At 36.8% G+C, this 15,423-nt stretch overlaps 1 protein-coding gene across 5 annotated transcripts in view; it reads right to left on the bottom strand.

The window, feature by feature from the left end:
- GAS2L3 (growth arrest specific 2 like 3) overlaps nucleotides 1–15,423 on the bottom strand; it is a 31,705-nt gene that overhangs the window by 10,892 nt on the left and 5,390 nt on the right. For 3 of the 5 annotated variants that reach the window (XM_024579365.3, XM_045187185.2, XM_053921959.2), the window contains 4 exons: nucleotides 9,277–9,324; nucleotides 8,740–8,908; nucleotides 7,238–7,353; nucleotides 4,563–4,704 (listed from right to left, as the gene is read on the bottom strand). In XM_024579365.3, coding sequence (XP_024435133.2) covers nucleotides 4,563–4,704; nucleotides 7,238–7,353; nucleotides 8,740–8,908; nucleotides 9,277–9,300 — 451 coding nt within the window. In that variant the 5' untranslated portion in view covers nucleotides 9,301–9,324. Of the gene's footprint in view, nucleotides 1–4,562; nucleotides 4,705–7,237; nucleotides 7,354–8,739; nucleotides 8,909–9,276; nucleotides 9,325–10,430; nucleotides 10,486–12,446; nucleotides 12,587–15,423 lie in introns of those variants that run through there. The other 2 variants (XM_045187184.2, XM_045187186.2) reach the window with 2 other exon arrangements.

The raw sequence follows: 15,423 nt of genomic DNA, 5'->3' as shown, positions 1-15,423 counted from the left end.
ACTCTTTCAAAAAAATAAATGAGGGAGCACTCCTAACTCATTCTATGAGGCCGATATTACCCTGACACGAAAGCAAAAAAAAAGCATCACAAGAAAACATAAAGACCTTTATGAATGTAGATATAAAAATCCTTAATGAAATACTGGCAAACTGAATCCAGAAGCAAATGGGATTTATCCCAGAATGCAAGGTTGGATCACCATATGAAAATCAATCAATACACACCATATTAATAGAATAAAGGAAAAGTAACATACAATTATCTCAGCAGACATGGAAGAAACATTTGACAAAATCAAAGACACTTTCATGATAAAAGACTCAATAAATTAGGAATAGATGGAACTGTATAAATATAAAAACAGACACACATATGAAACCCACAACTATTATCATTCGCAACGGTGAAAGACTTAAAGTCTTCCTCCTAAGACCAGGGAAAGGACAAAAATGCTTGTCTGTTTTCACCATTTCTATTCAACATTGTACTGCAGGTTCTAGCCAGGGAATTTAGACAAGACAAATAAATAAAAGGCATCCAGATTGAAAAAGAAAGGAAACTATTTCCATTCACTGACTGCAGGGTCCTTAGTATTAAAAAAGTCCTAGATAATCCACAAAAAAAATAATTATTATAGCTAACAAGCAAGTTCAGCAAAATTGCAGGTTATAAGATCAATATATAAAAATCACTGCACTTTAAACCCCTGTAATAATTAAATAACAATAAATAAATTAAAAAACAAACAAACAAACCAAAAAAAAAACCCCTGTAATAAATAATCTGAAAATGCAATTAAGAAGACAATGCCATTTATAATAGCTTCAAGAAGAATAAACTACTGAAGAATAAATTTCACCAAAGAAGTGTAAGACTTGTACACTGAAAACTACAAAACACTGTTGAATGAAATTAAAGAAGATATAAATAAATGGAAAGACATCCTGCATTCATGGACTGTCAGACATAATGTTGTTACGACAGCAGTATCCTCCAAACTGACCTACAGATTCAATACAATATCTATCAATTCCTTTTTTTCCAAAAGCAGACAGGCTAATGACAAAATTCACACGGAATTGTAAGAGACATGAAATTGCCAAAATAATCTTGAAAAAGAACAAAGTTTCAAAACTTACTACAAAGCTGTACTCATCAAAACAGTATGTTACTGGCATAAAAATAGCGATATAGACCAATGGAGTGGAATTGAGCACCCAGAAATAAATCTATGTTTCTGTTCAGTTGATTTCCAACCAAGGGAGCCAAGACAACTCAATGGGAGAAAAACAGGTTTGCAACAACAAATGGTGCTAGGAAAGCTGGATATACATGCAAAATAATGTACTCAGACCCCTAGTTCACACTACGTACAAAAAATAACTCAAAATGGACTAAAGACCTAAATGTAAGAGCTAAAACTATAAAACTCTTACAAGGAAACTTGGATTTGGCAATGGTTTTTTAGGTGGCATCAAAAGCACAAATAATCAAAAAAAAGATAAATTGAATTTCATCAAAATTGAAAACTTATTCAACAAAGGACATTACCAAGAAAGTGAAGACACCCCAAAGACTGGTATCTACAATAAAGAATTCTTACAAGTCAACAGAACAAGACAAAGGACTCCTAGAAGTGAGCAAAAGATGTGAAGAGACATTTCTCCAAAGATATACAAATGGCCAATAAACCCATGAAAAGATGCTCAATATCATTAGCCATTAGGGAAATGCAAATCAAAACCACAATGAGATACCACTTCACACCCCCTAGGATGTGAGAAGGAGGAGGAAGAGGAGGAGGGGTGGGGGAAGAGGAGGAATAGAACAGAGAGGACAAAGACGAAGAGGAAGGAGAAGGAAAAGAAGTACAACAACAAGGCAGAAGGAGGAAGAAAAATAACAAGTGTTAGAGAAAAGGTTAAGAAATCAGAACCTATAGTCAGGGGGGAGTGGGGAGGGGACAGTGAGGAGAGGGGATTACAGGAACTACTATAAAGGACACATGGACAAAATCAAGGGGGAGGGTGGAGGTGGGGGGGGAGGGGGGTTAGGCTGAGGTGGGGTGGAGGGATGGGGAGAAAAGGCATATAACTGTAATTGAATAACAATAAAAATTTTTTAAAAAAGAAATCAGAACCTTGTGCACGCTAGTGGGAATATGAAAGGGATGTGAACAATCTGGTGTTTCCTCGAAAAGATAAACATAGAGTTATCATATGACCCAACAATTCCACTCCCAGGTATGTCTCCGAGAGGATTTAAAGCAAATGTTTACCCAAAAACTTGTATGTAAATATTCATAGCAACATAATTCATCATAACCAAAAAGTAGATACAACCAAAAAGTATTAACAGAAGCAACCAAAATGTCCATTAGCTGATAATGAATTTTAAAAATGTGGTCTCTCCATATAATGGAATATCATTCAGACATAAAAAGAAATGAAGTACATACTGTTACTTGCTACAACATAAATAAACCATTATGCTAAACAAAGAAGTCAGACACAAAAGGCCACATATTGTAGGATTCCATGTATATAAAATACCCAGAATATGCAAATCCACAGAGAAAAAGTATAGATTAGTAGCTGCCAGGGGATGAAGGTAGGGAGTACATCATTGGGCCTAACTGCTAATAGGTATGGGTTTTCTTTTGAGACTGATGTACTTAATTAGTGGTGATGGTTGCATGACATAGTGAACATATAAAAAAAACACTGAAGGGTACATTTTCCAATGATGAATTTTATGTTACATAAAGTATATCTTAATAATGCTATAAAAAAATCTCTCATGCTTAAAAATGGTTATAATGGTACATTTTGTTTTGCATATTTTACCACAATTAAAATTTTTTTTACATTAACAAGAAACCCAAATGTTAAGCATAACAGTTCAAACAGAGATCCTTAAAAAAATAAAACAAAGCAAAACAAAAAACCCTGATGATTAGAACTCATGCTAAATGTACCGATATGGTAGCTGTGGATCATCTAACTTTCTTTTCCTGTCCTTAGAGTTAAAAGTTCTAGGTTAAACTCCTGAAGCCTAATATAATAATAGTTTTGTGTGACAAATTATATATATACTGACTCCTTGAATGGAAATGACAGTTGTTTTTTGATTTATGAATAACATCTATTATATACCCCCAGCATGAAGCAATAACAAGGCCTATGTTTGACTTTAAAATTCATACCAAAAGAAATGTATCCTGAAATTTTTATTAAACTTGTTTCTCTGAACACTTAGACATACCTTTAAATGGAGCATTACCTTTTTATAATTGGTCTAAGTTCCTAGCACAATGTAAAAAATGAAGAGGCTCATCTCTGAGATCTTTAGAAAGTTAAAACATTAGCTCATCAGCACAATGCCTAGAAATGAATTAGTTATTGGCAGTACTTTATTTAATCCTATACTGACTGTCAGAATGGTTAGAAAATGCCTCCTACTGAGAATGAGAAATATACAACAATCTTACATCCTTTCAGAAATAATAAACTGGAAACTAGAGAAGTCAAAGCATTTCCATTCCCCTTGGATTTCTGGAAGCGGTATATGCCATTAAATCAATCACATTGTCAATAATAATCAGCACACCTGGATTAAAGCAGCGTGCGACCTGGAGGTAAAACATCAACCAGCTGCATTTTGGGTTTTATTCTACAGTGGACAGAACGTCAGAGGCATACTTAATGCGAACCAGTGGGGCAGCCTGCCCTGAGTGCAGGCAGCAAGGGTATGCGATGTCAGTCAAGAATTTTAAAACAGTAATAAAACCAACTAAAAGTCAGTTTGCTTTTTATTATCACCATGAACCAGCAATTCTACACGATGTGATAAAATACTTCTCTCTACCAGGGCAGACTACTACTCCCATGGCCCACCCTTGGGATACTACCGCTCCTATCAAAACATTATAAATTCTGTGTGTGTGTGTGTGTGTGTGTGTGTGTGTGTGGTATAACATAAATAAATAAATAAATAAATATATAAAAATATATATGTATATGCTTTGAGGAATTATATATAATATACAGTCTAAAATTTAGACAGCTTCCACTTTAGTCACTGCACAGACAGCAGTTCGTCAGTAATTCTTCAGGAGAGCACGACTGTCAATTGAACAGTCGAAAACATTAACCATTTAGATAATCAAGCTGGCAGCTGCTGCTTACCAGGTGAATCTGAAGTCACGAACATACATCATTTAGCCTTGTTATTTCCATAATTATCTAGTTAAGTAGAGTAATTCTTAATGAAAACATTAATTAGTAAAGCATTCATCCCGAAACTTCCTCTAGCCAACTCATTTAGAAAGTAAAATACTTCTAGGGTATTTTAGATATATAAGATCTTTAACAATAAGTGAAAAGCTTAATATATTTGACTTAGAATCAAATTCTCTAATTGTTCGACATATATTTAAAGTATACATTTTTCTAGGAGAATGAGATGTGGTATTTGAGTCCTTATTTGGAAAGAAAAATCAGGGCTGAGGCATTAAAAAATATAATAGACCTTAAACCCAATAATGATGACAACACTCACCTAAACCTTCAGATTCAAAGAGATACGTCTCATCAACCCCAATGTGCCTACACCAGTGAAGGAAGTTCGCAGTATTGTCCCGAGCAAAGAATGAACCTGAGGCAGCATCCTTCTTACAGGGCACTTTTCTCATTGGAAAATTCTGGAAAAGGCAAAAGAGTAATTTCAAAAACGCATTAAAGATATTTTCATTAGATACCCATTTTAATATCACTAAACAAATGTCCAGTGCATTGAATGTAAGTAAAAAGTGTGTAACATTAGAGTAAACAGGTATCTTCAAAATTATTTTATGTTAAATTATTTTATTTTGCTCTCTTTTAAGTATATTTCAGAAATAATTTGGTTGAAATTAGCAGTAGGATCAAGAATTTCTACCCTTTTTCTTTCTGAAATGACAAAAAAATCATTTAAATTTAAAATAAATTAAATTTAAATTAAAAAATTACAGTCTAATACTTCCAAAGTACATCTCTATAGTATGTCTCTCCATACATAGTTCACTACAGACACAAAATTACTGCCTTGGTAAAGACTAACAGACACACTCATGTCTGCTTACTTCCCTATTTGCAGATTCATAAATATGGCTCTGAGTTTCCTAAGGAGACTATCAAATAAGGAAGTAGGAGCCCATTCTTAATTCAAACAGAATCCTAACTTTTTGACTATTTTTTTAAACTTTTTTTTCATTGTTGTTCAAGCACAGTTGTCTCCATTCCCCACCCCCATGACTCCCCCCAACCCCAGCCATCCCCACTTCTTGCCCTTGATCCTAATCACCTTTGGCTTTGTCCATGTGTCCTTTGTAGAAGTTCCTGAAAACCCTTCCCCCTTTTCTCCCCATTCTCCCCTCCCTCCTCCCCTCTGGTTACTGACAGTTTGTTCTTAATTTCAATGCCTCTGGTTATATTCTAAGCCGAAAGTATTTAGATAATACTGCTGAGGTTGGAAGGTCTTTTTGTTTTATTTTAGTTTAAATTTTTACTTGATTAAGCAACTCATGTATGTAATTTTTAAAAATGCAATAGGCATAGTAAGTACAAGGCTCTCTCCTACCTCCACCCCTCAGTTCCTTTATCTCCCTAGAGATAACCACTGTTACCAGTTCCTTCTATATCCTTCCTGTTGCTATTATTTTCCAGAATTACAATAGTCTTGTGAGCTTTTCTAATGTATACAGAATATATGACCATGCTCCCCCCAATAAAAATCAAACAATACAGCCAAATACAAAGGTGGTTAGTATCAACTAAATCCTCTTACCCACATTTTAGCAAGACATCGCTAGGCACAAATATGCACTTGGAAGATACCTGTGTACCTACAGAATATTAAACAAACACTATTCTGCAATCTGATTTATGTGTGTATGTGCTTATGCATACTATTTTTTCCCTTTTTATTGAATTTCTGGGGTGACAATGGTTAACAAAATTATACAGGTATCAAGAGCACAATTCTATAACACATCACTTGTACACTGTATTGTGTGTTCACCACTGCAAGTTGTGTTCATGCACACTTAACAGTAGGTTGTAGGCATCTTTCAGGGTAAAAAAGAACAGATTGAAAGAGTCATTTCTTATAAATGGATGGATAATATTCCTGTGTGTTTAGGTACCATAATAAATATTTAACCAATTTCTCTCTCTTGATGAGCATTTAAGGTGTTCCTAATTTTCTGCAGTCATTTTTGTGAGTTTGCAATTTCCTTAGAACAAATTCCTGAAAGTAGAATTACACTATGTATCACAGGAGGCGCTTCATTTTCTTTTCTTTTATTTTTCAATTACAGTTCACATTCACTACTATTTTGCATTAGTTTCAGGTGTACAGCACCATGGTTAGACAGTCACATACTCTGAAATATCGGTTCCCCTGACATTTCCAGCGCCCAACTGGCAGCACACACAGTTATTACAACATGACTGACTATACCCCCTATGCCATGCTTTATATTCCCATGACTCCTGTAATTATCAATTTGTACTTCTTAATTCCTTCACATTTTTATGATGTGCTTTATTTTCAATGTGAGATATGTATGTATAAATATATCACCCACTGTTCCCCCGAAAGATGATGCCACTTTACATTTCACCAACTCTGTGTGTCTGTCGAGACCCCAGAGACCCCATGTGAAAACACCCATGTTTGATGAAAAGAGAGAAAACCTTATCTACTTCAAATCATAACTTGAGTCAACAGAGAGAAGCTGGCTAAAAAAATTATTATTCATTTAACCAATATTTATAGAATTTACTCACCAATCCGACATACAAAGAATGAAAAGATGACACTAGCTACTAACTGTGTTCCAGGAGCCACTGCAAGCTCTTTTCTCATTTAACTCTCACAACAGCCCAACATTCCTGTGCTCAGGAAGAGCTATCTGCTGGATATTTACTGTGCACTAGGCACTACACTAAACACCTTCTGTAGATTATCTCATTTAATTTTGCTGAATCCTTGCAAATAAATCCTACATGATAAATGTCAATACCTCCACTTCACAAATAAGAACAGTTTTACAGATTCTCAAAAAGATTAAGTTATCCAAGGTCTCATAGGTAGTTGGGGTGGAAGCTTATAATCTTCCAGAGATAATAAGAAATGCACACACACAAGTCAGTATGTACCAGGTATAAAACCACCGTCACACATCTACTTACCCCTGCTTCCTCAGGGCTGCGCATTTTCACCATGGCCTGAAGAACAGCAATCAGCTGGCACAACAGTGCTCCGTTATCAAGTTCTTCCAATAATCTTTCTGCCTTAACTTCAATACCTAAAGGCATATTTCAGAGTTAAGATTCTTCTAAAAACAGTAAACTCAAACACTATGGTTAAAATTTAATTAGATGTAATTGGATTAGGGCTGACATACTAGACAAATATTAGATCAGACTACAATTATTCACTCTTAGAAGGTACAGTTAAACAGCAGAGAATGTCAAGTTAAAAAATGACAACTGAAACCAAGATGTCTGTGACGTAGAAGTACAGAAAAAAATAAAGAAAATTGACACGTCTTTTATTTCATTTTAAAAAGACCAAAGTGTTTTGTATTTCAATACTGACTGTTAAGGTTAAACTCTGATTCACTGCACATGACTGCTGCTTGCACAAGAAAAAGAACAACTCTCTATAAATAAGACAGGCTCTGATGCAAGTTGAAAATTAAAGACAGTAACATAAGAAGCCCCAGGGAATACGAACTTTTCACTTCGAAAATGCCTTCCATAGATGCTTTATTACTTCATAAACCTTTAAAAAAATTCTATATCACACAGATACCAGATATCTGAAGCAAGCGTTGGCTGTTTTTAATTATCTTGGGAAGGCCATAGATGAGGTTTATGCATTCCTTTTCACAAAAACCTTGCAATGTTACATGAAATTGTGTATAATAGGAGAATTTTTTTCTGCAAAGAAGGTTCAGAGCACTTATCATATTCTTTTTTTAAATTTTAATTTGTTTTTAAGAAAGGGAGGAAAAGAGGGAGAAAGAGAGGGAAAGAAACATCGCTGTGAGAGAGAAACATCGATTGGTTGCCTCTCGTACACGCCCCAACTGGGGACAGAACCTGCAACACAGGCGTGTGCCCTGACGGGGAAATCTATTTCACTTTGTGGGATGACACCCACTCAACTGAGCCACACCTGTCAGGGCACTTATCACACCCTTTAACTGAGCAAAGCGATGTGAAACCAGACCTTCTCCAATCTGACATTTCCTCCCGGGCTTCACGGGCCTCTACCCCGCAATGCCTGAGAAAGAACAATCACGGCAACTGCAGTAGGAATCCCGCTCTGAACCTCATGCCTCCTGCAAAATTAAGTGGGAAAAACCAGGAAAACACAGATTCCAAAATTAGACCTACATACCTAAAAAAATTTTAACATTAATGGTGAAAATTTTGATTATTCAAAGTTTACTGACCTCTTCTGTTAAACCTCCAACTTCATTACTATTCAAGCCCTAAGGGTCAGGGTGAAACCAAGTATCTCCCCAACTGGAATATAAGCTTTGTGAGAACAAGGACATCGGATGCCTCATTCACTAGAGCATCCCCCAGCCTCTACGACAATCACGCCTTGACAAAGAATAAGGTTCTTAATAAATATTTACTGAATAAGAGAACACAATTTTGAGTATCTTTTCAAGTCTTACCTAACAAACCAGATAACCAGATTGACAGATCCTCTTGCATGGGCAACAGGGTGGCTTGGTGCCTCACAGCTATCCACTCATCATACTGATAAACGTCAGCCAGACCCGGCCCATGTCTGGGGGTCAGGGGACTCCGTGGACTTAGAGGCAGGTCTTCTCCAAACCATACCTAGAGAAAACACCAACTTCATGGATGGATGTGACCTTGTTAAGTCAGCACAACCCACATCTATATTTAAATGATGAATTACAGACCGCATACAATACAAGCTATATAAAACTGCAGCAGCTCTCAGAAAGTGTATAATCTAGAGCAAACTAGTAGTAGTCAAGATACTTAAGTCATGTTCAATTTTCCCTATCTTGGTAAATGTAAGTGAACCTCTAATTAATGAATGGATCCTGTTATCAAGCCAAGGGGATAAAAATCAACAAGTTATATTTTTATTTCACTTGTTTTACTTCACTTATTTTATTAATTATTATAATTTTATTATACTAATCTCATAAAAATATTTTTCCAAGAAAAACACTTACTTGAATTGCAGGCTGCATGGTCATCAATATTGAAATGAAATTCCTTTCCTGAAAATAGAACAAAACATTAATATGCAGACGATGGCAGCTTCCCCGAGCCCTCAAATTACAAGGAACCTGTTTTACTCGACTGAAGAGCTAAAACTTTTCCTTCTCATTAGAATTATTTGACTATATGAGAATTCAATAATTGCTCCCAGCTTCTTCATAAAAGTACTCTTCATCTGAAACAGGAATGCCTGAAACCCATTTCAATATCTAGTTTCTGGCACTAGTATCAAAGTGATTCTTTTTTTTTTTTTCTTCCCTAGGACGGAAAAATGATGTAAGGGAGGCAATGGTGGGCTGTGGCTCAAAAGTCCTAGCGCGCTCTCTCTCTCCCCCTCTCTCTCTTTTTAATCTAGTAATCTACCAAGAAAGAAAACGCTGTGTGGTGGGCGCTCTCACTAACTCTGACTGCAAGCAAACCAGTTCTTGAAACATCTGGCTTTAAAGTAATTCTTGAAGCTTCTGGTTAGTAAAATAAAATTAACGATAAAACTTAGCCAAGTAAAAGTCTCCCAGAATATCCCCCCTGTAAACATAATATAAATACATATGTCACAACAACTGATACTAAAAGTCAAGTATCTCTCATCTGATGTTTACATGGAGATCATAAAAGTTCATCTGGACTTTGCATAAACTCACAAGCTATCCATGAGCTTCTTTTGCCAGACGACAAGGTAATAGACATAAACATCAATTTTAACTATGAAACAACACTCAACGCCTTTCTATAATAATTTTTCATAAGTTACTTTCTCCATGAAGTGCTAAAGACAAAAAAGAAAGAAAGAGTGTAATTTAGCTCCAAAGTACTGTTCTTGAAATCTACAAGAAAGACAACCACAATTTTAATTAAGTTAGGTTAATATAAGTCTTTAATGCATTTTCAGAAGGAAAAAAAAGTAAAGATTTTAAAAACACTCAGAATAACCAGACTATAAAAACCTAGGATTTTTAATTGCTTACAGCAGCACTATACACTACTCATTTTTTTATTTAAACCACTATTTAAAAATTCTAAGGAAAAAATCTAAAACAGTTTATAAGGCTCTAATGCCATCAGTTTCCAAGAAGTTACTTTCCCCTCTTAGTTACACCAGGCATACCTCAAGCACAGCAGCCAACTACACATACCACCTTCCTTCCTTTCAGGAACACTTCTTCTAGTACCAAATTTGAACTTGAGCTAAACCGAACTGAAAAGTCTAATATTACATCACATTTTCTTTGCAAAAGAAAAGGCAAAGGATAGCAGAATGTCCTTTTTGATATCATTTTCCCTCTCTCTACCACAGCAAAAGGGCAAAGTACAACTGAGCATTACTAATGAGCTTGTTATGCTTCCCACGAGCTAAATCAGTGGGGAATACATTTTCTTTTAGCATAAATAATCCTTTGTCCCCAACAAAGATCCACAGTAAGAAGCTTCCGAGTCCATTTTTTAAAAATGCAGCAAAGAAGTTGCTCCCATTAACATAAGGAGTTCCACATAATCAGACAAGAGCTTCAACAGTTGGAACTTCCAACCCAAAACAAAAGAAGGCCTAAATTATAAGCCGTGTGCAAATCAAGAACAGTGACACTTTCACAAAGAAGCTATCACAAGAATGTTTAGTAGTGGCATTTTTTATGGAAAATTCAGCAAAATAGGTTTTATGAAAGAAACAAAAAATTTGTGTACAACCTTCAGTCACTTGAACTTTTTAGCAGAAAGTTTTTTGAATCACACTTCTCACGTAATGGAAAAACTACTTTTATGATGACAAAAAGGTAACTACCTGGGTTACCTTTAAAAAGAAATTCTTTAATAAAATACAGTGAATCATTAATTAATTAATTCATGAGTACTCATCATGTTCCAGATACTAAGACCCAGTTATTGGTATTTTCTAGTTATTCACTATTCTCTTTATAAACCGCTTTTGTGTCTCAGGGATTTAATCCGGAGACAAGCATCTCTTCTATAGTTGGCCCCAGTTCTCGCCTTCACCACAATCGCAATTCTTGATTGCTTCTTACTCACTTTATTACCTGTCTTCCTCTCTCCTCTCTTCCCTGAAAGTCTTGATCTCTACTTTCTCCCATAAACCAATCACAAAACTTCCTTCTTGAAGCTACATCATAATTAACAACTTAACGGCTTTATTTTGTTTCCTTGTCTTTTGGGGGAAGCCTCCTTCAAGTCGTTGCCAATTTGAGGAAGTCTTTTCCCTTAGCTGTGGGTGTAAAAAAAAAAAAACAACATGACCTCTCATTTGACCAAGTCCAAACTACGCCTATACTTTGACCCTGCTGGGAATCTCTCACAAGACATGGAGCGCCCACAGATGGCATAAATGAAGACAACTACACTTAATTTTTAAACCTGGGGGAAATTAGAAACACAGAATGTGCTCATCCACCTGAAACTTAAATTGGATTTAGGCCTAACCCTCATTTTTACTAAGTTTCAGTCATGAGGTCCTCAAGATTATGTGTGGTAGGTTCTTTGTACCAATTTGACTTCAGATCATGATGGAGGAAAATGCCAACCCGTTGATCCGTTGTCTCATAGCTGTGGGCTGTGAGACCGAGTACATTTCTATTCCTCACCCACATTGTAAGTATGGTGGGGTGACTAGGTCCTGGTACAAATGGGGGGTCATTTTTTTTAATTGGCAAAGAAATAAAAAGCAGACATAAGCTAAGTTACTTTGGAAGAATAATAGCATTAACACCACTGCAATCAGTACGTTCAGCACTCAGCCACCACACTGTTGCCGAGACACATAAGCCGCAAGGGTATGATAAATGCCAGCACTGGGAGTGGAGTTACTACTGAGGAAGAGGAGACTGGGGAGGAATGCACAGAGGCCTTTCAACACTGCTGGGGAGATTTTATTTCAAGATAAGCGGCGAGAACACAGGTGTTATAAATGCCTTTCTGAATGTCAAAAACATGTTATCATTTTTAAATGTTTATTTAGAAAAACAGTTGAAGAAGATGGCCTCCCTTATTTGTTCAGGAAAATAAACAACAGCTTTAAATAGTTAAACATTTCCCGATTGCCTAATAGAGAAAATAGAAATGCTACATTCATACCAAACCTACTTTGTACTTTATGTATATTAAAATAACTCACCATAAAGTCACTACTGCAGTAGTAGAAAGTAGCAGAAACATCTGGTGTGAATTCCAGCTGTATGACCTCGGGATAATTAACTTCTCTGAGCCTCAGTGTTCTCATTTATAAAATGGAATACCACCTCCTCCTTCTTATGGCTGTTGTAATGATTAAACAAGATGATACAAATAAAGTACCTGACACATAGCTAGCACTTCAAAAATGAGTTGTAATGATTAATACTATGATGAGACATAATTATAGTACATGTATGATAATTTGTCAAATTAAAGAGATAAGAAAACAAGGCAAATAATAGTCAGAAATCATTAAATGTGATTTGGAAAGCTTCTTTTACTAACACAAAAATAAAGATAGTAATAAATAAAACTAAAAGCTTTCAAATATCCACATTATAATTGGGAGTATACTGACTATGAATTTGTGACTTATAACTGTCTTGCTGGAATAAAAGTATTGAGCAATTCACGTAACCTAGGTGTTTTGCTCCATTCAGCCTTTCTCCTCACTCCCTATCAGTTCTGCTCATTTCTGTGGCTCTATCACTATTCAGAATGTACGCTTTTCATGTCGGGTTCACGCATTCATTTATCCAACAAGCATTTACTCACACCTTTTATAAAAGTAGGCACACTGGGAAGAGACACAGTGATAAACATACCAGACACGTGACTGCCCTTACAGAGCTAGTAGTAAATACACAAATGAATACACAATGTTACATCATGATCATTGCTTTGAAGGAAAGAACAAAGAGAGAAACATCAGGGGTCTACTTTAGACTTAGATTGAGTGGTTAGAAATGCTTTTGCTGGAGGAAAAACATGAATTTGAAGAATGGTAGAAATTAGCCAGAGAGAGAAAGATGGAAGAGTTTTATGCATACAGCATCATTTTTGTAAAGACTCTCGAAAAGGAAAGAGTTTGGTGCATGCCAAGAACTAAAAGCGGCCGGTGTGGCCGAAACATGGAGAATGTGTGACTCAGGACAGGGTTGAAAAGTTAGACAGTGGTCCCACCACACAAGGCCATGCACACAAGGCCATGCTGAGGAAACTAGATTTTATTCTAAGTGTCATGGGGAAGCCATGGAAGAGCTGTAACCAGGAGAAACACAATCTAATTCATAGCTTTAAAAGAGCTCTCTCAGGGGTAGAAACATGGGAGTGAAATAGTGATGGGTTTAACAGCTAAAAAGGGGAAGAAACTGAAGAGGGGTGGATGGAGATGTGGGGAAAAGAACCAGGGGAAACAATGAGAAGGAAAAAGAGAGGGGTACAAACAGAGAGCCAGGGAAACAGAGCATATAGGAAATGGGATGGACAGAAGCCTGGAAGAGGAAAAGTTAGGAATCCAGTGCATAGTTCAATGACAGATGATGGTGACTGACAGTGTCTCGTTGGAGAGGAGGGGGTGGGTTTGATATCTATGCTGGAGTTAGAAGCAAGACTTGATCATGGCTAGAGATGGATGGGTGAAGAACAGGGACGTAAGGGCAGAGTGAAGTGTCAAGAACAACTCCCAGGTTTCCGGCTTAAGCAACTGAGCAGATAGTGGTAGCATTTACTGAGGTGAGGATGATGGAGACTGAGCAGACCGAAGCAGGGAACACAGCATAGACAGGTCAAAAGTGCTGTTTTGGCCATGTTTAATTTAAGAAGCCTTTAAAGACACTCAAGGGGCAATGTCAAGCTGGCAGTTAGAAATGATATTCTAGAGCTAAAGAGAAAGTTCGGGAGACATAAACTGTCAGCAAATACTTGGGAGGTAAAGCTACTGGAATGAATGAGATCATCTGAGAAAGAAATGAAGAAAGCAATGAGTGATAAGGGTCCAAGAACAAGTCCTGCGAAAATCCAAAATCTACACATGGGAGAAAGAATGAGCAAAGGGAACAGAGAAGGAACAGTTGAAGAGATTCCTCATCATCTCCGCTAATCCAGGACACAACTTTTTTGATTTATCCCTTCCCAGTAGCCCTTCCTGATTGGACTGAATTATTTAGAACTTTAGCTGTTGAAGTCACATAGCATTTCTCCCAATCACTTGCCTTTACAGTGTTTTATACTGTATATTTTGAGTTAGTTCTGTACTTTGCTTGGCCAAGTATATTATAAGTTCTGGGCTTGCTACTGGAAAGTTTTGATACAAGTATTCAAGCCTGAAGTTTAGGAAACACTGTTGTTAAGAGAAATGTGAGTACCTCTAGGAAAATCTGGGCTGTCTCCCTTCTCCACAGTGTTTTTGCTGTGGAAGAGAGGTGACAGCAAAGCTGAGAAACAGCCACGCAGTGGACGAGGGTCTGAAGGGAGAACTCTTTTAGTACTGTTAGTTTTTACTTTTATTTTTATGTAACCTGAATTGATATTTTGCCTCTCGCCCAACATGTCCATGGGGAAATATGTAGAGTGGTTACTAGTCAAGGTACCAGCAGTTCAAGTGAGTTGCCTGATACATCAGAGGAATCACTAAGAAAAATACTAGTAAGACTAATGTAGAGGCAGAGGGTCCAAGCGAACAGGATGGAACAGCGGTGCCACGGGGCAAGGATTCCGGAGGCAATGTGCCACTCAGACATTCATGACTGCCCCAGAGAATGGTACATTTTTACTACACTCAAACTCCATTTACGGTAGACAGAACGATGGTCCCCAAAGATGCCTAAGCCCTATTCCCCACAACCTGTGAATGTACTACCTTCATGGGCCAAATGGACTACAGATGATTGAGTAAATTAGGGACCTTAAAGTGGGAGATTATCCTGGTGGGCCAAATGTAATAACCAAATGAGTATAAGAGGGATGGATGCAGTAACATCGGAGTCAGAGGAGGCGATGTGAGAACAAAAGCAGAAAGAGAGAACGTGATATGATGATGAAAGAGAGGCAGGGAAAGAGGCATGTTTGTGTGGTTACACTGCTGGCTTTGAAGATGGAGGAAGAGCCGAGGAATGCAGGTGCCCTCTAGAAGCTGC

Source organism: Desmodus rotundus, chromosome 3 (genome assembly GCF_022682495.2).
Source record: "Desmodus rotundus isolate HL8 chromosome 3, HLdesRot8A.1, whole genome shotgun sequence".
Classification (NCBI taxonomy): Eukaryota; Metazoa; Chordata; class Mammalia; order Chiroptera; family Phyllostomidae; genus Desmodus; species Desmodus rotundus.
This window is presented reverse-complemented; position numbering and strand designations above follow the sequence as displayed.